General features: G+C 47.7%; 1 protein-coding gene across 2 annotated transcripts in view; it reads right to left on the reverse strand.

Annotated features, from left to right (window-relative positions):
• The window catches only part of pomt2 (protein-O-mannosyltransferase 2), a 71,645-nt gene that overhangs the window by 20,866 nt on the left and 27,399 nt on the right, over positions 1-23,380 (reverse strand). For both annotated transcript variants that reach the window (XM_078407242.1, XM_078407243.1), the window contains exons 8-14: positions 22,181-22,263; positions 20,785-20,894; positions 19,650-19,716; positions 15,858-15,918; positions 15,687-15,765; positions 15,312-15,463; positions 7,714-7,805 (exon numbers count right to left, since the gene is read on the reverse strand). In XM_078407242.1, coding sequence (XP_078263368.1) covers positions 7,714-7,805; positions 15,312-15,463; positions 15,687-15,765; positions 15,858-15,918; positions 19,650-19,716; positions 20,785-20,894; positions 22,181-22,263 — 644 coding nt within the window. The remainder of the gene's footprint in view (positions 1-7,713; positions 7,806-15,311; positions 15,464-15,686; positions 15,766-15,857; positions 15,919-19,649; positions 19,717-20,784; positions 20,895-22,180; positions 22,264-23,380) is intronic.

Below are 23,380 nucleotides of genomic sequence, written 5' to 3' on the forward strand. Positions count from 1 at the left end.
TCGGCCAGAGTTCGACTCTTCGCAGATGATGCCATAATTTATAGAGATTAAAACACCAGTAGACAGCTTGTTCATACAAAAGGATAGACAATAGACAATAGGTGCAGGAGTAGGCCATTCAGCCCTTCGAGCCAGCACCACCATTCAATGCGATCATGGCTGATCACTCTCAATCAGTACCCCGTTCCTGCCTTCTCCCCATACCCCCTCACTCCGCTATCCTTAAGAGCTCTATCCAGCGCTCTCTTGAAAGCATCCAACGAACCGGCCTCCACTGCCTTCTGAGGCAGAGAATTCCACACCTTCACCACCCTCTGACTGAAAAAGTTCTTCCTCATCTCCGTTCTAAATGGCCTACCCCTTATTCTTAAACCATGGCCCCTTGTTCTGGACTCCCCCAACATTGGGAACATGTTATCTGCCTCTAATGTGTCCAATCCCCTAATTATCTTATATGTTTCAATAAGATCCCCCCTCATCCTTCTAAATTCCAGTGTATACAAGTCCAATCGCTCCAGCCTTTCAACATACGACAGTCCCGCCATTCCGGGAATTAACCTAGTGAACCTACGCTGCACGCCCTCCATAGCAAGAATATCCTTCCTCAAATTTGGAGACCAAAACTGCACACAGTACTCCAGGTGCGGTCTCACCAGGGCCCGGTACAACTGTAGAAGGACCTCTTTGCTCCTATACTCAACTCCTCTTGTTACGAAGGCCAACATTCCATTGGCTTTCTTCACTGCCTGCTGTACCTGCATGCTTCCTTTCATTGACTGATGCACTAGGACACCCAGATCTCGTTGAACTCCCCCTCCTCCTAACTTGACACCATTCAGATAATAATCTGCCTTTCTATTCTTACTTCCAAAGTGAATAACCTCACACTTATCTACATTAAACTGCATCTGCCATGTATCCGCCCACTCACACAACCTGTTCAAGTCACCCTGCAGCCTTATTGCATCTTCCTCACAATTCACACTACCCCCCAACTTAGTATCATCTGCAAATTTGCTAATGGTACTTTTAATCCCTTCGTCTAAGTCATTAATGTATATCGTAAATAGCTGGGGTCCCAGCACCGAACCTTGCGATACCCCACTGGTCACTGCCTGCCATTCCGAAAGGGACCCATTTATCCCCACTCTTTGCTTTCTGTCTGTCAACCAATTTTCTATCCATGTCAGTACCCTACCCCCAATACCATGTGCCCTAATTTTGCCCACTAATCTCCTATGTGGGACCTTGTCGAAGGCTTTCTGAAAGTCGAGGTACACCACATCCACTGACTCTCCCCTGTCAATTTTCCTAGTTACATCCTCAAAAAATTCCAGTAGATTTGTCAAGCATGATTTCCCCTTCGTAAATCCATGCTGACTCGGAATGATCCCGTTACTGCTATCCAAATGCTCAGCAATTTCGTCTTTTATAATTGACTCCAGCATCTTCCCCACCACTGATGTCAGACTAACTGGTCTATAATTACCCATTTTCTCTCTCCCTCCTTTCTTAAAAAGTGGGATCTGGATGCTCTCTGTGAGTGGGGAAAACCTGGTAGATGTGGATGCTCTCTGTGAGTGGGGGAAACCTGGTAGATGTGGATGCTCTCTGTGAGTGGGGAAACCTGGTAGATGTGGATGCTCTCTGTGAGTGGGGGAAACCTGGCAGATGTCATTCAATACAACCAAATGTCACACCATGCATGTCTCACACAAGACTAAACCACTTTTATTGGAATACAACATGGGCAGCCACACATTGCGTGCTGTCGACCTTCACCCACATCTAGGAGTCAAATTAAGCAAAGATTTAAGTTGGGCAACGCATATTAGTCAAATATCTAACAAAGCAAATAGAACGCTCGGCCTTCTTAAAAGAAATTTCCACGCATGTAGTACATCCGTCAAAGAGAACACCTACAAGGCCTTGGTCAGGCCCAAATTGGAGTATTGTGGAGCCGTATGAGATACTTTCAACAACAACAACAACAAGATCACCCTGGAGAAAGTACATCACTGAGCAGCTGGCTTTGTATGTAATGACTAAAGGCACAAATCAAGTGTGAATAATATACTGACTCTCGGATGGGATACCCTACAGCTCCACAGAATCAGGCTAAGACTTATTGCAATTTACAAAGAGATTTACAAAATCACACCATCAAATCTTCCATCATCCCAGAGCGCCAACTGCCATGAAACGAGACAAAATACCCGTCCCCACCAGCTAGGCCTCAGCTCGTCGTTATGCGACTGGATCCTGGACTATCTGCTGGAGCGACCGCAGGCAGTGAGAATGGGCCTCCACTTGTCCTCCACTATCACCCTGAGTACCGGCACACCACAGGGCTGTGTTCTGAGCCCCATGCTCTACTCCCTCTTCACACATGACTGTGTTCCTGCATTCGACACCAACACCATTGTCAAGTTTGCAGACGACACAACGGTGATCGGGCTGATCACTAACGGTGATGAAACAAAATACAGAGCGGAGGTGCAGAACCTGGCTGACTGGTGCACTGATAACAGCCTGTCCCTAAATACCACCAAGACCAAGGAGCTGATCATCAACTTCCATAGGTCACACAACGGGGAATACGCCCCGATCTCTATCAACGGGGACAGTGTGGAGAGAGTGTCCAGCTTCAAGTTTCTGGGCACTCACATTTCGGAGGACCTAACATGGTCCAATAACACTGCTGCGCTGGTCAAGAAGGCACAGCAACGACTGTTCTACCTAAGAACACTGAGGAAGTCTGGTCTACCCCAACAGCTGCTGACGACCTTCTACCGCTGCACCATAGAGAGCATCCTAACACATGGCATCCCTGTGTGGTATCTCTGCTGCACGGAGGCAGAGACGAAAGCTCTTCAGCGGGTAGTCCATAGAGCTCAGAGGACCATCGGAACACAGCTACCAGCCTTGGAGGGCATCTACAACACACGATGCCTCAGAAAAGCCACCAGCATCCACAAAGACTCTTCACACCCCTGCAACAGTCTGTTCGAACTCCTTCCATCGGGCAGACGATACAAGGCCTTCTACGCTCGCACCTCCAGACTCAGGAACAGCTTCATCCCCAGGGCCATAGCTGCTATGAACCGGTCCTGCTGAGCCAGATGGTCACATCACACAGTGAACCGGCACAGACCTACTTGCACTTTATTCTGTTTTAAAACTGTTCTAATTTGTTTCATTGGGTTGTTTAAATTAATACTGACTAGCTAATTAATTTATTGCATCGTATGGGAGGCGCATTCCCAATCTCGTTGTACCCCTGTACAATGACAATAAAGATGTATTGTAATGTATTGTATCAACTCGCTGAATTTCAAGACTTTGCTACCAATATTCCCTTTATCCAAGGACCATAAGGGAATGTAATATGTTACCACCCAACACACGCGCCGCTCCCGATGGTCGGTCATTTACAAAGTGGATTGAGCAACGAGATCTCCTCAACTTGGTCAAAAAGGCTCACTTCAAAATGTAATCACGACTCTACTCGCTCCGACCTGCGCAAGATCACCACTAATTAGGTGTTTGCGCAATGATCAGCCAGGACCAGGACCAGGACCAGGACCAGGACCAGGACCAGGACCAGGACCAGGACCAGGACCAGGACCAGGACCAGAACCAGGACCAGGACCAGGACCTGATGAGAGATATAAAATTCTGAGAGGCATTGGTAGGGTAGACAGTCAGAACCTTTCTCCCATAGGTTGGAAAAATCAAATACTAGTGAGGATAGCTTTAAGGTGAGAGGGGCAAAGTATCGAGGACAAGTGTGGGGTGTGTTTCTTTGCCGTCAACCAGATGGTGAGTGCCTGGATCTGCTGCTGGTCGAGGCAAATACAATAGTGGCATTTAAGAGACTTTTGGATAGACATAAGTTCATGTGACAGGGGAGAATTAGGCCATTCGGCCCATCAAGTCAACTCCGCCATTCAATCATGGCTGATCTATCTTTCCCTCTCAACCCCATTCTCCTGCCTTCTCCCCATAACTCCTGACACCCATACTAATTAAGAATCTATTACACTCTGCCTTAAAACTATATCAATTGACGGCCTCCACAGCCCTCTGTGGCAATGAATTCTACAGATTCAGACCCTCTGACTAAAGAAATTCCTCCTCTTCTCCTTCCTAAATTCTTTAATTCTGAGGCTATGAGCTCTGGTCCTAGACTCTCCCACTAGTGGAAACATCCTCTCCACATCCACTCTATCCAAGCCTTTCATTATTCGGTAAGTTTCAATGTCCCCCCTCATTCTTCTAAACCCCAGCTCATACAGGCCCAGTGCCGACAAACATTCATCATAGCTTAACCCACTCATTCCTGGGATTATTCCTGTAAACCTCCTCTGGACCCTCTCCAGAACCAGCACATCCTTCCGCAGATATGAGGCCCAAAATTGCTCACAATATGCACATGGGGCACGTGTACATGGGGCACGTGTACATGGGGCACGTGTACATGGGGCACGTGTATATGGCATGTGCATACACAGGAAATGTAAGGATTAGGGATTATGTGCAGGCAGATACTGTAAGAATTGGTCTTGGTATCATGTGTGGCTGGGACATTTTGGGCCAAAGCATCTGTCTTGTGTTGCATTGTTCAATGTTCCACGATTCACCTTTATCTTATCTGACAAAGGTAACCTCTTGATGATATTCAACTTGATACTGAATTTTCCAATTTTCAATAACCCATTTTAAACTCATATTACCTGACTCCTTAACTCATCAGCCTGGTGACCTTCATGACTGACTCCCAACAGCAACCCTGACCTCAGCCTATCAAAGATATTCCCATTATCATATGCATCCCTCCCCAATTACCCAGCAATTTGGAACTAACTTTTCCTCTCCTTCCCAGTTCTAGTAGCATAGCTTCAACCTGAAACATTTTGATCCCTTTCCACAGATGCTGTCTGACCTCAGTGTTTCCATCATTTTTGTTTTCATTTCAAATTTCCAGTATTACAGCTTTCCTTCATATTCCACACTCAGACTGCCTTGTGATGAAATGTCCAGCCAGGAAACACAAGACTATATAGACCAGTGGTGTCCAAACCTTTTTCAAAGAGGGCCAGATTTGATAATGTGGAAATACCCAAGGGCCAATGCCACCCCCCCCCCCCCCCCCCCCCGGACCTTTAACTAATGCGCTCTCCCCCCCCTCACCCCGGACCTTTAACTAATGCGCCCCCCCCCCCCCGGATCTCGCGTCTGACAATCCGCAGATCGGGCAGCGCTGACCGCCGGGAGGTGGAGTCGCCGTCGCCTCTCCCACTCGGGGCGGGGGGGGGAGGTCGGGCAGCGCTGACCGCCGGGAGGTGGAGTCGCCGTCGCCTCTCCCGCTCGGGGGCACCTGCCCGACTGACGGGAGTGCCTGCCAATGAGCGTGCGGGGTGACGAGAGCTCAGCTGCTGCTCTCCCGACCCCCCCCCCCCCCCCGCACGCCCTCAACCCCGTCGCCGGGAAGTGTAGTCGCCGTCGCCTTTCCCGCTCGGGGCGGGGGGGAGGTCGGGCAGCACTGACCGCCGGGAGGTGTAGTCGCCCTCTCCCCTCCCCTCCCCTCTCCCCATCCCCTCCCCTCTCCTCTCCCCTCTCCTCTCCTCCCCTCTCCCCTCCCCTTTCCTCTCCTCCCCTCTCCTCTCCCCATCCCCTCCCCTCTCCCCTCCCCTCCCCTCCCCTCCCCTCCCCTCTCCCCATCCCCTCCCCTCTCCCCTCTCCCCTCTCCTCTCCTCCCCTCCCCTCCCCTCTCCCCTCCCCTCTCCTCCCCTCTCCCCACCCCCTCCCCTCCCCTCCCCCCTCCTCTCCCCCTACATTCATTCTGTTAGACAGTGCTGGCGGGCCATAAATAATACATTTTAAGATGGAAGCTGCGGGCCGTATAAAATCTGACCTCGGGCCACGATTGGCCCCCGGGCCGGACTTTGGACATGTCTGATATAGACGCAAGATATTATTACAGTCACTTCAGCAGCACTGGTCTGTTCATCTAAATTGGACTGTTTCCAACCCATCACTCTATCCTCCCTTGCAAAGCTTGTCTCCACTATGAAACCTGCAACCTGCCCCCTTGACACTGTCATTGCAATAGCCGGTCCCAGCATCCTCTCTATCATCAACAGTTCTCTGGCCACTGGCACTGTTCCAACCTGTTTCAAACACACAATGGTCCAGCCCCTCCTGAAAAAACCTAACCTAGACCCCACCTTGCCTAGCAACTACAGACCCATTTCCAAACTGCCATTCCTGTCAAAAGTCCTTGAAAAGGTAATTCTAAATCAACTACTGCCTTACCTGCACCAAAACACCATCCTGGATAGTTTCCAGTCAGGTTTCAGGGCCCACCACAGCACAGAGTCTGCCTTGTTGAAGGTACACAACGACCTGCTTCTCGCCATTGACACCGGCGACTGTGCAATCTTGCTCCTTCTCGATCTCAGCGCAGCGTTTGATACAGTGGACCACACCATCCTTATTGACCGTCTCCGGTACGCGGTTGGCGTTGATGGCACTGCCCTGAGTTGGTTCGTTTCCTACCTCAAAAGTTGGAGTTTCTCCATCAACATAGGCAGTTATTCCTCTTCTCCAGCTAGCCTCTCCTGCGGAGTTCCACAAGGCTCCATCCTAGGCCCCATTCTCTTCTCTCTAAACATGCTCCCTCTCGGCCAAATCATTCAAAGGCACAGCATTTCTTTCCACTGCTATGCAGATGACACACAGCTTTATCTCCCCCTGAAACCCAACAACCGGTCAAATGTAATCAGTCTCATGCACTGCCTTGAGGACATAAAATGTTGGATGGCACAGAACTTCCTTCAAGTAAACGAGAGCAAGTCTGAGGTCATCCTATTCGGCCCCCCCGACTCCATCACAACGATAACAGGCAGCCTTGGAAGCCTATCCTCCCTAATCAAACCGCATGTCAAAAACCTTGGCGTGATATTTGACTCTGCATTAAAGTTTGTCAAGCAAGTCAACGCTGTGGTAAAAGCCAGCTTCTTCCAGCTTCGTACCAGAGCTAAAATCAAACCATTCCTCCAATTTGACGACATTGAAAAAATCATCCATGCATTCATTTCCTCCCGCCTAGACTACTGCAACTCCCTATACACTGGGATCAGCCAATCATCCCTGTCCCGCCTGCAATTGGTCCAAAATGCCGCAGCGAGACTCCTGACGGGTACCCGTAAAAGGGACCACATCACCCCGATTCTGGCCTCTCCCCACTGGCTCCCAGTACAGTAGAATCAACTTCAAGCTCCTCCTATTCACATACAAAGCCCTAAACGGGCTTGCCCCCCCCATATCAAAAATCTTCTAACCCACCACTCTATCTCCAGGTCCCTCAGGTCGGTCGACTTGGGGCTACTCACTATCCCGCAGTCTAGGCTTAAGCTCAGGGGTGACTGCGCTTTTGCGGTTGCAGCTCCTAGACTGTGGAACAGCATCCCTCTCCCCATCAGAACTGCCCCCTCCATCACTCCTTTAAGTCCAGGCTCAAAACCAATTACTACTCCCTAACGTTTGAGGCCCTCTGAGGGGGCACTGTGAACTGTTTATGTATGTGCTGTTATGTTTGTGTGCCATTGTATGTTCGTTCTTAGTACCTGAACTGATGTACAGCACTTTGGTCAACGTGGGTTGTTTTTAAATGTGCTATATAAATAAAATTGACTTGACTTGACTTACTTTTTGCGTTGATATGATCCTCAATATTCCATACTGAGTTTGGTGTTTCTTTAAGGTAAGGACTACAGCTGACTTCAACTTGCTCCCATCCCCTGCAAATAACAAAGGTCAACACAAGAGACATCACTCCGTCCAGTTTTCAAATGTTTACACAGACAGGCCGATCTTAGTTTCAGCATCATGTCCAACAAATTCCCAATAACGAGACCAATCCGTTGAGCACAAGAGTTTAATCACATTACAACAGAACAAGACTTGGCGAGACCGTGTTTGGAGTGTTGTGCACAATTCTGGTCGCCTAGCTGTAGGAAGAATGCCTTTAAATTGGAACGGATGCAGAGAAGATTCTTTGGGACTATCAACAAGTTCAGTTTCAGTTGAGCAGCTGAAAACAGTTAGCATCCCAGAAGGGATTGTAGTGAGTGGGTGAATAAAAGGAAGGGAGGCATGTTGTGTGAGGCAGTGTGGGGGGTAAAGGGAAGGGAGGCATGTTGTGTGAGGCAGTGTGGGGGGTAAAGGGAAGGGAGGCATGTTATGTGAGGCAGTGTGGGGGTAATGAAGGGAGGCATGTTGTGTGAGGCAGTGTGGGGGGTAAAGGGAAGGGAGGCATGTTGTGTGAGGCAGTGTGGGGGTAATGAAGGGAGGCATGTTGTGTGAGGCAGTGTGGGGGGTAAGTGTAAGGCTATCACGCAGGAGGATTCGGCGAGGAGGTAACAGCGGGATAAGACCTGTTTTAATTCTATTTGTAAATCTTCCTTCATATAATGCAGTAGAGATGGCAGCTAGGACAGTGGTCTGCTCCCACACAGAATGTGGGAAGTGAGGGAGAGTTCCAATGCCCCAGAGGACTACACCTGTGGGAGGTGCGTCCAGTAGCAGCTCCTTACAGGCGACGTTAGGGAACTGGAGCTGGTTGGTTGGGTCTGGGTATGTAAGCGAGGTACTAAATGAGTAATTGACATCTGTTTTCACCTAGGACAGTACAATCAGTGCAGAGAACACAAGTAAAGGGGAGGTTGAGGTTAAATAATGAGGTGGCGTTGGGTGTTAAAGACCATTAAGGTGGATAAATCCCCACACCCTGATGGGATTTATACCAGTTTATCGAGAGAGGCAAGGGAGGCGTAGCGCTAGAGTTGCTGCCTCACAGCGCCAGAGACCCTGGTTTGATTCTGACTACGGATGCTGTCTGTACTGAGTTTGTACGTTCTCCCTGTGACCTGCGTGGGTTTTCTTCGAGATCACCCGTTTCATCCCACACTCCAAAGACGTCCCTAGTGTGTGTTGGGTAGTGTTGTGTTAGTGTGAGGGGATCGCTGGTGGACATGGACTCAGTGGGATCTCTAGTGTGTGTTGGGTAGTGTTAGTGTGAGGGGATCGCTGGTGGACATCATCATCATCATCATATCATCATATATATACAGCCGGAAACAGGCCTTTTCTGCCCACCAAGTCCGTGCCGCCCAGCGATCCCCGTACATTAACACTATCCTACACCCACTAGGGACAATTTTTACATTTACCCAGCCAATTAACCTACATACCTGGAGTGTGGGAGGAAACCGAAGACATGGACTCAGTGGGGTCCCTAGTGTGTGTTGGGTAGTGTTAGTGTGAGGGGATCGCTGGTGGACATGGACTCAGTGGGGTCCCTAGTGTGTGTTGGGTAGTGTTAGTGTGAGGGGATCGCTGGTGGACATGGACTCAGTGGGCAGAAGGGTTAGTTTCCATGCTGTGTCTCTAAACTAAAAACAGGAGATTGTAGCAGCCTTGACAAAGATTGTTGCATCTTCTCTAACCACACGGAAGGTCCCAGAACTCTGGAGAGTAGCTCACTTTGTTCTTTTATTTAAGAAGGGAAGTAGAAATAATCCAGGGAATTAGGCTGGTGAGCCTCATGTCAGTCGTAGGGAAGGTGATTAGGCTGGTGAGCCTCATGTCAGTTGTAGGGAAGGTGATTAGGCTGGTGAGCCTCATGTCAGTCGTAGGGAAGCTAGTGGGGAGGATTCTTAGGGATAGAATTATCGAGTCATAGATAGAAGTAAAAAGAATTATAGGGGAGACAGTCAGAACAGGGCTGATACGATAGAGTCTGTTGGATAGGCATATGGATATTCAGGGAATAGAGGGATATGATTTTGTGCAGGTAGATATGAGATGGTCTGGGCAACATGGTCGAGGCAGACACTTTGGGCTGAAGGACCCGTTCTTGTCCTGTACCATGTTGTAACTGTCAGTGCATGCACTCAGAGCCAGCAGTGGGGACAGGTTTGTTCCGTTGCTCTCTCTGTCAGCCACACTACAGGAGCACAGACCACAATTGGCCCATTTCTATTGTGGACAGCAAAGCCGACCCAGACAGCTCTGGTGAATATGGAAAAAGATAGCAGATGCCGGTTTAAATCGAAGGTAGACACAAAATGCTGGAGTAACTCAGCAGGTCAGGCAGCATCTCAGGAGAGAAGGAATGGGTGACGTTTCGGGTCGAGACCCTTCTTCAGACTGATGTCAGGGGGGCGGGACAAAGGAAGGATATTGGTCAAGTCAAGTCAAGTCAATTTTATTTGTATAGCACATTTAAAAACAACCCACGTTGACCAAAGTGCTGTACATCTGATTAGGTACTAAGGAAAATATGAAACATACAGTAGCACGCAAACAGTTCACAGAGCCTCCTCAATGAGCCTCAAACGCTAGGGAGTAGAAATAGGTTTTGAGCCTGGACTTAAAGGAGTCGATGGAGGGGGCAGTTCTGATGGGGAGAGGGATGCTGTTCCACAGTCTAGGAGCTGCAACCGCAAAAGCGCGGTCACCCCTGAGCTTAAGCCTAGACCGCGGGATAGTGAGTAACCCCAAATCGGCCGACCTGAGGGACCTGGAGTTAGAGAGGGGGGTTAGAAGATTTTTGATGTAGGGGGGGGAATGTCCATTTGGGGCTTTATACGTGAATAGGAGGAGCTTGAAGTTGATTCTGTACCGTACAGGGAGCCAGTGGAGAGAGGCCAGAATCGGGGTGATGTGATCCCTTTTACGGGTACCCGTCAGGAGTCTCGCTGCGGCGTTTTGGACCAGTTGCAGGCGGGACAGGGAAGATTGGCTGATCCCAGGTGGAGACAGGAAGATAGAGGGAGTTTTGGGAAGGGGGAGGGGAAGAGAGGGACAGAGGAACTATCTAAAGTTGGAGAAGTCAATGTTCATACTGCTGGGCTGCAAGCTGCCCAGGCGAAATATGAGGTGCTGTTCCTCCAATTTCCGGTGGGCCTCACTATGGGACTGGAGGAGGCCCATGACAGAAAGGTCAGACTGGGAACAGGAGGGGGAGTTGAAGTGCTCAGCCACCGGGAGATCAGGTTCGTTAAGGCGGACTGGGCGAAGGTGTTGAGCGAAACGATCGCCAAGCCTGCGCTTGGTTTCGCCGATGTAAATAAGTTGACATCTGGAGCAGCGGATGCAATAGATGAGGTTGGAGGAGGCGCAGGTGAACCTCTGTCTCACCTGGGAAGACTGTTTGGGTCCTTGGATGGAGTTGAGGGGGGAGGTAAAGGGACAGGTGTTGCATCTCCTGCGGTTGCAGGGGAAAGTGCCCGGTGATGGGGTGGTTTGGGTAGGAAGGGACGAGTGGACCAGGGAATTACGGAGGGAACGGTCTCTGCGGAACGTAGAAAGGGGAGGGGATGGGAAGATGTGGCCAATGGTGGGGTCCTGTTGTAGGTGACAGAAATGTTGGCAGATGATTTGTTGGATCTGCTGGCTGGTGGGGTGGAAGGTGAGAACGAGGGGGATTCTGTCGTTGTTACGAATGGGGGGAGGGGGAGCAAGAGCGGAGCTGCGGGATGTAGAAGAGACCCTAGTGAGAGCCTCATCTATAATGGAAGAGGGGAAGCCCCGTTTCCTGAAGAATGAGGACATCTCTGATGCCCTAGTGTGAAACACCTCATCCCGGGCGCAGATGCGGCGTAGACGGAGGAATTGGGAGTAGGGGATAGACTTTTTGCAGGAGACCGGGTGGGAAGAAGTGTAGTCCAGATAGCTGTGCGAGTCAGTGGGTTTATAGTAGATGTCAGTCACTAGTCTGTCTTCTGTGATGGAGATGGTGAGGTCCAGAAACGGGAGGGAGATGTCGGAGATAGTCCAGGTATATTTAAGGGCAGGATGGAAATTGGAAGTGAAGTGTATGAAGTCAGTGAGTTCTGCATGGGTACAAGAGGTAGCACCAATGCAGTCGTCGATGTAGCGGAGGTAGAGTTCGGGGATGGGGCCGGTATCGCCCAAAACAGGGATTGTTCGACGTACCTGACTCTGGTGTACATTTTTATTCCTTCTGAGGAACAGTTCTTGACCTGAGGCATTGACTGGATCCTTTTACCACAGAAGCTGTTTGACTGGCTGAGCCAGTATTTCTGCTTTTGTTTCAGCTTGCAGCATCTACAGCTTTATTCCTTTGACCTAATTTTCCTAGAATCTGACATGACGAGCCACAAACCACCGGCACAGAAGGTTTAGGGGGCTGTGGGAGTCAGTAGACCAGGCAGGGGTGATCAGTGCATTACAGTTTACATAAACTACAAGTACACAACATTAAGAGAAGAAAAGGTAGTAGGAAAATTACATTATCCTGGTGGAGAACCAAAAGAAAATAGAGTTCAATGGCATCTGTGGTTTACACAGAATGCTGGAGTAACTCAACAAGACAGGCAGCATTTCTGGAGAACATGGATAGGTTCGGGTGATGTTTATGAATGGAATAGGTGACGTTTCGGGTCGAGACCCTTCTTCAGACTGAAAATCATGGGAAAGGGAAATGAGAGATATAGAGGATGATGTAGAGAGATATTGAACAAATGAATGAAAGATATGCAAAAATGTAACAAAGATAAAATAAAGGAAACAGGTGTTTGTTAGCTGTATCTAGGTGAGAACGAAAAGTTAGTGTGGCCTGGGTGGGGGAGAGATGGAGAGAGAAGGTTTGCAGAGGTTACTTGAAGTTAGAGAAATCAATATTCATACGCCTGGGCTGTAAACTGCCCAAGTGAAATATGAGGTGCTGTTCCTCCAATTTGCAATTAGCCTCACTCTGACAATGGAGGAGGCCTGGGACAGAAAGGGAATGGGAATGGGAAGTGTGGGAATGGGAAGGGGAATAGGATCAGGTAGGTTCTGGCAGACTGAGCGAAGGTGTTCTGCAAAACGATCGCCCAGTCTAGGTTTGGTCTCGCTGATGTATAAAAGACCACACCTTGAACAACGGATACAGTAGATGAGGTTGGAGGAGGTGCAAGTGAACCTCTGCCTATGTCGGAGTCCCTGGACAGAGTTGAAGGAGGAGGTATAGGGACAGGTGTTGCATCTTCTGCGGTTGCAGGGGAAGGTACCTGGGGAGGGGTGGTTTGGTTGGGAAGGGATGAGTTAATCAGGGAGTTGCAGAGGGAACAGTCTCTGCGGAAGGTGGAAAGGGGTGTGGCTAGTGGTGAGATCCCATTGGAGGTGGTGGAAATTCCAGAGGATTATGTGTTGTATGTGACGGCCGATGGGGTGGAAGGTCAGGACTAGGGGGACTCTGTCTCTGTTGTGATTAGGGAGAGGGGGAGCAAGGGCAGAGCTGCGGGGTACCGAGGAGACACGAGTGAGGCTCTCGTCTCACACCCATACACAGGAGTAACAACTCAGAGTTTTATTGTAACACAAGCAGAGGACACGTTACATGCTATCGTGAGTCTGCCGTGAGACAGTGGAAGGCAGCTTACATAGTCCCTGTAGGGATGAAGATCCGGACTGGATCACATGTGCAATGTGCAGCATGCATAATAAGTGAGGTGATAGATATAGTGAAGGCGATCTAATATGGTTGATCGACAGAGAGGAACCCCCGTTACCTAAAGAATGAGGACATCTCGGATGTCCTGGTATGGAACACCTCATCCTGGGCGCAGATGCGGCGTAGACGGAGGAATTGGGAGTAGGGGATAGAGTCTTTGCAGGAAGCAGGGTGTGAAGAAGTGTAGTCGAGATAATTGTGGGAGTCAGTGGGTTTATAATAGACGTCAGTCAATAGTTTATCTACTGTGATGGAGACAATGAGATCAAGAAAGGGGAGGGAGGTGTTGGAGATGGTCCAAGTGAATTTGAGTGCAGGATGGAAAATGGTGGTGAAGTTAATGAAGTCCATGAGTTCCGCATGGGTGCAGGAGGTAGTTAATGTAATAGAGATAGAGTTGGGGGATAGCGTCAGTGTACGCCTGGAACAGGGATTGTTCAACGTACCCTACAAAGAGGCAGGCATTGGTGGGGCCCATGCAGGTACCAACAGCTGTGCCTTGGACTTGGAGGAAGAGGGAGGGGTCTCAGGAGAAGTTTTGTTTTGAGGAAATGGGTTAGGGTTAGGGTTAGTTGCAGTTTGATCACGTCATGTGATAGAACTTAAACAATAAAAATTGCAATAGGAAATTACCACCTCAGTCCGAGGGAACTCTGCCTCAGAAGGCAGTGGAGGCCAATTCTCTGAATGCATTCAAGAGAGAGCTAGATAGAGCTCTTAAGGATAGCGGAGTCAGGGGATATGGGGAGAAGGCAGGAACGGGGTACTGATTGAGAATGATCAGCCATGATCACACTGAATGGTGGTGCTGGCTCGAAGGGCCAAATGGCCTCCTCCTGCACCTATTGAGGTCTCCATCACAAGAGGAATTGAGTATAGGAGCAAAGAGGTCCTTCTGCAGTTGTACAGGGCCCTAGTGAGACCGCACCTGGAGTACTGTGTGCAGTTCTGGTCTCCAAATTTGAGGAAGGATATTCTTGCTATTGAGGGCGTGCAGCGTAGGTTTACTAGGTTAATTCCCGGAATGGCGGGACTATCATATATTGAAAGACTGGAGCGACTAGGCTTGTATACACTGGAATTTAGAAGGATGAGAGGGGATCTTATCGAAACGTATAAGATTATTAAGGGGTTGGACACGTTAGAGGCAGGAAACATGTTCCCAATGTTGGGGGGGGGTCCAGAACAAGGGGCCACAGTTTAAGAATAAGGGGTAGGCGATTTAGAACTGAGATGAGGAAAACCTTTTTCAGTCAGAGAGTTGTGAATCTGTGGAATTCTCTGCCTCAGAAGGCAGTGGAGGCCAATTCTCTGAATGCATTCAAGAGAGAGCTGGATAGAGCTCTTAAGGATAGCGGAGTCGGGGGGTATGGGGAGAAGGCAGGAACGGGGTACTGATTGAGAATGATCAGCCATGATCACATTGAATGGTGGTGCTGGCTCGAAGGGCCGAATGGCCTCCTCCTGCACCTATTGTCTATTGAACTTTCACTAAAGGGACAGTGTTATATTGTTACAATTGTAACAGGCCAAAGTAAGTGCATGACGTAGTAAAGTAATGTGATCTAGTTAGTGTGAACATTTGCAGAATGAGAACCCTGTACTAGTACTACGAGAACTACGACACAAAATGCTGTCTCCGTTCTTTATCATGAAGACAGACCGAAAGACAACACAAAACATAACATATAGGATTTTTATTAAAGTTTCCTGGTGACTTTACCCCTACACCTCGTCTGCAATGACTGAATCACATAGTTAAATCAGCCAAGAATCAACTCACCACTTTGGCAGGGATTTCCCAGAGGAATACAGGACACAGCCAGTTGCAACGTGCATTAATCGGATTTTACTCCTGAGAACTTTAATTAGATCGCCATTCTGTCCCCCAGTCACCTCGATCCTCCAGAAATCATTTGAATCTCCAGTCCCATTCTGTAAATGCACAAAGCCACTTCAATCATCAGAAGCACAGCAGCAATTTCCAGTCCAGTGCAGCACTTAATTAGCTCAAGTGGAACCACTCGATTCCCCTGCTTAACCCACCATTGCCCTACCCACTATGAACTTTTTTTTTGGACCCACCGACCTACTCCAAGATCCCCTTTGTTACAACTCGATGACTTGCCCCAAAGGGTCCCTGGCACAATGTCCTTACTATTCCATATCCTGTGACCTGGAAATGCTTCTTTGTTAGTGGAGCCTCCTGCTGGTGGCTGTGCATATTCCGAGATGTTCTGTTAAACAAAACACAGATAATGTGAACCTTTCGGATGGATCACTGTTATTATGTTCGAACACTGATCAGGAACAGATCTTCTATACTTACTCTTTGTGTTGAAGCTTGAATATATCACCATGTTGAACATATTTGATCGGGCCACCTGTATCTGGAATGAGTCGGAAGCAATGACGAATCAAATAATCTGCAATTCTCAGATCTCAAAGTTCACAACTCCCCACATGCGACTTCCCCATTGTAGACATCTTTGTGCCTCAGACATCTTGAAACAAAGCCAAACAATCTGCACCTAAACCTTCATTCAAGGTTTCACATCTAATTCTTCTCAACTCTATTTAATCAAAAGCAAAAGAAAAAGATCCCAATGAATAAAATAAAAATGTTGCAACTGTTAGAGAGTTAACAACAAGGTAGATTGGTAAAGAAGGCATATAGTGCTTTCATGACTTAGAAAGTAGGTGCAGGCGTAGGCCATTTGGCCCTTTGAGTCAGCACTGTCATTTAATATGAACGTGACTGATCATCCACAATCAGTACCCCGTTCCTGCTTTTCCCCCATTTCCCATAATTCCTCTAGCCCTAAGAGTTAAATCTAACTCTCTCTTGAAAACATCCAGTGAATTGGCCTCCACTGCCTCTGTGGCAGAGAATTCCACAGATTCACAACTCTCTGGGTGAAAAGGTTTTTCCTCATCTCAGTCCTAAATGGCCTACCCCTTCCTTATTCTTAGTCAGGTCATTGAGTATGAGTCAAGAAATCACATTGTAGCGCATAATAAGAGGTATGTTAATAGAAAAAGATTAGTAAAGACAAATGTGGTCCCTTGAAGGCAGAAACAGTTGAAATTATTACGGGGAACAAAGAAATGGCAGAAGACTTGAACAGGTTCTGTCTTCACTAAGGAAGACACAAACAATCTCCCAGATGTACTCGAGGACAGGGGATGTAGCGAGACAGAGGAACTGAAAGAAATTTGCATTAGGCGAGAAATAGTATTGGGTAGACTGATGGGACTGAAGGCTGATAAATCCCCAGGGCCTGATGGTCTGCATCCCAGGGTGCTCAAGGGAGTGGCTCAAGAAATCGAGGATGCATTGGTGATCATTTTCCAATGTTCTATAGATTCAGGATCAGTTCCTGCAGATTGGAGGGTAGCTAATATTATCTCACTTTTCAAGAAAGGAGCGAGATAGCAAAAACGGCAAATTATAGACCAGTTAGCCTGACATCGGTGGTGGGGAAGATGCTGGAGTCAATTATTAAAGAAGTAATAACAGCGTATTTGGATAGCAGTAAAATGATTGGTCCGAGTCAGCATGGATTTATGAAGGGAAAATCCTGCTTGACTAATCTTCTGGAATTTTTTGAGGATGTGACAAGTAAAATGGATGAAAGAGAGCCAGTGGATGTAGTGTATCTGGACTTTCAGAAAGTCTTTGATAAAATCCCACACATGAGATTAGTGGGCAAAATTAGAGCACATGGTATTGGGGGTAGGGTATTGACATGGATAGAGAATTGGTTGGCAGACAGGAAACAAAGAGTAGGAATAAACGGGTCCCTGTCAGAATGGCAGGCAGTGGCGAGTGGAGTGCTGCAAGGCTCGGTGTTGGGGCCGCAACTATTCACAATATATATTGGTGATTTAGATTATGGAATTAAAAGTAACACTAGAAAATTTGCAGATGACACAAAGCTGGGTGGCAGTGTGAACTGCGAATAGGATGCTAGGAGGTTGCAGGGTTACTTGGACAGGTTGAGTGAGTGGGCAGATGCAGTATAATGTAGATCAATGTAAGCTGTCCACTTTGGCGGCAAGAACAAGGATGCAGATTATTATCTCAATGATGTTAGATTAGGAAAAAGGGAAGTGCAACGAGTCCTGGGTGTCCTTGTACACCAGTCACTGAAAGTAAACATGCAGGTACAGCAGGCAGTGAAGAAAGCTAATGGCATGTGGGCCTTCATAACGAGAGGATTTGAGTATAGGAGTAAAGAGCTCCTTCTGGAGTTGTACAGGGCCCTGGTGAAACCGCACCTGGAGTATTGTGTGCAGTTTTGGACTCCTAATTTGAGGAAGGACATCCTTGCTATTGAGGCAGTGCAGTGTAGGTTCACGAGGTTAATCCCCGGGATGGCGGGACCGTCATATGAGGAAAGATTGGAAAGACGGGGCTTGTATTCACTGGAATTTAGGATGAGAGGGGATCTAATAGAAACATATAAAATAATAAAAGGACTGGACAAGTTAGATGCTGGAAAAATGTTCCCAATGTTTGGAGAGTCCAGAACCAGGGGCCACAGTCTAAGAATAAAGGGGAGCCCATTTAAAACTGAGGCGAGAAGAAACTTTTTCACCCAGAGAGTTGTGAATTTGTGGAATTCTCTGCCACAGAGGGCTGTGGAGGCCAATTCACTGGATGAATTTAAACGAGAGTTAGAAAGTGCTCAAGGGGTTAACAGAATCAAGCGATATTGGGCGGCACGGTAGCGCAGCGGTAGAGTTGCTGCTTTACAGCGAATGCAGCGCCGGAGACTCAGGTTCGATCCTGACTACGGGTGCTGCACTGTAAGGAGTTTGTACGTTCTCCCCGTGACCTGCGTGGGTTTTCTCCGAGATCTTCGGTTTCCTCCCACACTCCAAAGACGTACAGGTATGTAGGTTAATTGGCTGGGTAAATGTAAAAAAAAAAAAAAAAAATTGTCCCTAGTGGGTGTAGGATAGTGTTAGTGTGCGGGGATCGCTGGGCGGCACGGACTTGGAGGGCCAAAAAGGCCTGTTTCCGGCTGCATATATATGATATGATGATATGATATGATATGGGGACAATGAATGGCGGTGCTGGATCGAAGGGCCAAATGGCCCACCTCCTACACCTATTTTCTATGTTTCTACGTTTTTATAAAACTTTGGTTAAGCCGCATTTGGAGTATTGTATGTAGGTTTGGTTGCCCCATGACAGGAAGGATGGAAAGGGCGCAGAAGGCTTTTACCAAAATGCTGCCTGATTTGGAGGGCATTGGTTATGAGGAGAGGTTTGACAAACTTGATTTTTTTTCTCTCTGGTACAGAGGTTGAGGGGAGACAATAGAAGTATATAGAATTTTGAGAGGTATCAATTTGCATAGACAGTCAGAATCTCCTTGAAATGTCAAAGACTAGAGGGCCTGGTTTCAAGATCAGAGGGGTAAAGTTTAAAAGAGATGTGTCGGGCAAGTCTCTTTCACACAGAGTGGTGTGTGCTGGACAAAGCTGTGGGTGGTGGTGCACAGAGTGGTGTGTGCTGGACAAAGCTGTGGGTGGTGGTGAAAGCATTATGGGAATGCCATTTCAGAGGCATTTAAACATACATGGATATGCAAGGAATAAAGAGATATGTATCACCTGGTAGCAGAGGAGATCCATTTCGCCTGGCATCTCATTCTCATAGTGTGGACCAAACAGCCTGTCCCTGCACTGCACTGTTCTATGTTTGTTGGAAAATTCTTTAAACATTGATGAGCCAGGCATTTTTTAAGGTGGAGCAGAGATATGAATGTTGATTTCTCTCATTTCAAGTAACTCCTGCATTCCTCCCCCCTCCACCCCCACTCTCTCCCCCCCCCCCCACTCTCCCCCACCACCCCAAAACATCACCCATTCCTTCTGACCCAAAATATCACCCATTCCTTCTCTCCAGAGATGCTGCCTGATCTGCTGAGTTACTCCAGCATTTTGTGTCTAACTAGTAGGGCTCAATGAGTTCCGTCAGAAACACGTCCAAGCAGTTCTTGAGAGCACATGGACCAGTTATTTCTGTCATCATTTTCCTTGCTATTGCTCGGGAATTAGCGTAGGGTGCTGATATAAGCAACAAGCTGAGCTGAAGAGCACTAACCTGCAGAGTGATCAGGCTCCCTGACAATCCAAAGATTGTTATCATCCTTATGTAAATAGGCAGTAACCTACAAAAAGAGAGCAGCAGAGATTTGACATTTAATACAGCACCTTGATCCACACAAGATCGAAACATAGAAAATAGATGCAGGAGGAGGACATTTGGCCCTTCGAGCCAGCACCGCCATTCATTGTGATCATGGCTGATCATCCACAATCAGTAACCTGTGCCTGCTTTCTCCCCATACCCCTTGATTCCACTAGCCCCTAGAGCTCTATCTAACTCGCTTTAAAATTCATCCAGTGAATTGGCCTCTACTGCGTTATGTGGCAGATAATTCTACAAATTCACAACTCTCTGAGTGAAAAGATTTTTTCTCATCTCAGTTTTAAATGGCCTCCTCTTTATTCTTCGACCGTGGCCCCTGGTTTTAGACTTCCCCAACATTGGGAACATTTTTCCTGCATCTAGCTTGTCCAGTCCTTTTATAATTTTATACTTTTCTATAAGATCCCCTCTCATCCTTCTAAACTCCAGTGATTACAAGCCCAGTCTTTCCAATCTTTCCTCATATGACAGTCCCGCCATCCCGGGGATAACCTCGTGAACCTACGCTGCACTGCCTCAATAGCAAGGATGTCCATCCCCAAATGAGGAGACCAGAACTGCACACAATACCCCAGATGTGGTCTCACCAGGACCCTGTACAACTGCAGAACGACCCATACTCAAATCCTCTTGTTATGAAGGTCCACATGCCATTAGCTTTCTTCACTGCCTGCTGTACCTGCATGTTTACTTTCAGTGACTGGTGTACAAGGACACCCAGGTCTCGTTGCACTTCCCCCTTTTTCCTAATCTAACATCATTGAGATCATAATCTGCCTCCTTGTTCTTGCCGCCAAAGTAGATAACCTCACATTTATCTACATTATACTGCATCTGCCATGCATCTGCCCACTCACTCAACCTGTCCAAGTCACCCTTCAACCTCCTGGCATCCTCTTCGCAGTTCACACTGCCACCCAGCTTTGTGTCATCTGCAAATTTACTAGTGTTACATTTAATTCCATCATCCAAGTCATTTATATTGTAAATAGCTGCAGCCCCAGCCATCTCAGTACATCCAACTGACCTGCTGCTGTCGTGCCCCAACCCCTTCTGGGTACAGGTGCCAGTGGGAATGCAGGTATCCACCGGCAGTTCGCACATTCTTCATGGTGATTATTGACCCGTAAGCAATATCTGTAGCAGGAATGCAAGGGAGATCTGCTGTCAGATATAGATACTTCCCAAACTCTGCAGGAATGAAATGGCAGTAAAACTGTGACTACAGTTAGAAATTATTCTGGTCATCTGTGGGAAATAAATGAGCAACCCCGTTCTAATCCATAGATCCCATTGCATGAAACTCTTTACTCAAAATGGCATAAAAGCAAAGCATTCTTCCACGGCAGGCTGGGAAGCCGAAGGGTCAGTTGAAGGACATCAAGAGGTGCTATCAGACTACTGAATGATCCACCCATGAGCAAGGGTGCAGTCTCAACCTATCTCGTTCCGATCATTCTCTTTTTCTCTGTAACTTTTAACTCTCTTTTGCACTCTGTTATTTTTCTCTTTGCACCACCTGTTGTTTGCTTCTAGGCTTGATTGAACTCATGTACAGTATGGTAGATACAATGCTGGAGTAACCTAGCGGGTCAGGCAGCTTCTCGGGAGAGAAGGAATGGGTGACGTTTCGGGTCGAGACCCTTCTTCAGACTGATGTCAGGGGAGGGGGCGGGACAAAGATAGGATATAGTCGGAGACAGGAAGACTAGTGGGAGAACTGGGAAGGGGGGAGGGGATAGAGAGAGAAAGCAAGGGCTATCTGAAGTTAGAGAAGTCAATGTTCATACCGCTGGGGTGTAAACTACCCAAGCGAAATATGAGGTGCTGTTCCGCCAATTTGCGCTGGGCCTCACTCTGACAATGGAGGAGGCCCAGGACAGAAAGATCAGACTGGGAATGGGAGGGGGAGTTGAAGTGCTGAGCCACCGGGAGATCAGGTTGGTTAAGACGGACTGAGCGAGGTGTTCAGCGAAACGATCGCCGAGCCTGCGCTTGGTAAAGTATGTACAGTATGATTTGACTGAATACCTCAAACGTTTTTCACTATCTCACTGCATAAATCGATACCAATGATGAGGTAAAGCGAGAAGGAAAATGATAGAAATACAGAAAGTTTTAGAGTGTGCGGTTGGTGCTGCTATTGTTAGCACGGTGGAAGGGCAAGATCACGTAGATCTGTTTTCCAGGTATGGCAGCAGCATGGTGTGTACCTGTCATGGTTTAAAGAAGGGGGGACCTCTATGTCCCTTCTCTTAAAGGAACATTACAACAGCAAGCGCTGCCCACGACTTGCAATCTGATCTCTACCAGCATCAAACCCAGAAACATCCCACCCCAGCAGGTCCATGTACCTGGTTGGTTACAACAGGCAAATGACAAACCCAGAGTAAGAATCAGATACTTATTTCAGACGTACGTACGCTCTGGCATTGATGCATTGTGCAAATTGTTACCAATCAAACGAGACTGAAATGCAGAGCTGAAGAATCCATCACCAGGCCCACTATAAAGGAAAAAAGGACCAAATGGTTCATTGAAGAAAGCAAGTTACAAACACTGGAGATTGAGTGTTTGGCTGAGAATAGAAATAAACAGGAGATACATTAAACTACAGGAGCATGAATATAGTCTAACACAAAATGCTGGCAATACTCAATGGATCAGGCAGCATCTGTGGAGGGAAATAGAAGCTCAATGTTTCAGAACGAGACCCTTCTCAGAATGGCCAAAGAAAGAGTCTCAATCCAAAATGTTGACTGTCCATTCCCTCCACAGTGACCAGATGAGTTATCATATCATATCATATATATACAGCCGGAAACAGGCCTTTTCGGCCCACCAAGTCCGTGCCGCCCAGCGATCCCCGTACATTAACACTATCCTACACACACTAGGGACAATTTTTACATTTACCCAGCCAATTAACCTACATACCTGTACGTATTCCTCCAGCACTTTGTTTTTTTGTTGAATAAAAGTAACAGCTGTCAGCATGGCTTTGTGCACAGTAGGTCTTACAAACTTGATCGTTTTTTTTTGAGGAAGTGGCAAAGATGCTCAATGAGGGGGGTGGGTTTAGAGTTTAGTAAGGCATTTGATAACGTCCCCCATGGTAGGCTGAAGATTAAGTTGCAGGTGATTCACAGTGACCTGGTCGTATGGATTCAGAACTGGCTTACTGATCGGAGACAGAGGGTTGTGGTGGAAGCACAACAGTCCGGCTGGAGGTCAGAGACCAGTGGAGTTCCGCAGGGATCTGAGCTGGGACCTCTGCTGTTTGTGGTACCATAAATGACTTGTAGGTAAACATAGACAGGTTGGTTGGTAAGTTTGCAATGACAGCAAGATTACTGGGGTTGCAGACTGAGAGAAAAACTGTCAACGTATATAGTGAGGTATAGATTAGCTACAGAAATAGGTCAAGGGTCATCAGTGATAGCAGAATTGAGCCATTCGGCCTATCACGTCCACTCCGCCATTCAATCATGGCTGATCTATCTCTCCCTCCTAACCCCATTCTCCTGCCTTTTCCCCATAATCCCTGACACCCATACTAGTCTACGCTATCTAGCTATCTCTGCCTTAAAAATATTCATTGACTTGGCCTCCACAGTCTTCTG

Source organism: Rhinoraja longicauda, chromosome 10 (assembly GCF_053455715.1).
Source record: "Rhinoraja longicauda isolate Sanriku21f chromosome 10, sRhiLon1.1, whole genome shotgun sequence".
NCBI classification, from domain to species: Eukaryota; Metazoa; Chordata; class Chondrichthyes; order Rajiformes; family Arhynchobatidae; genus Rhinoraja; species Rhinoraja longicauda.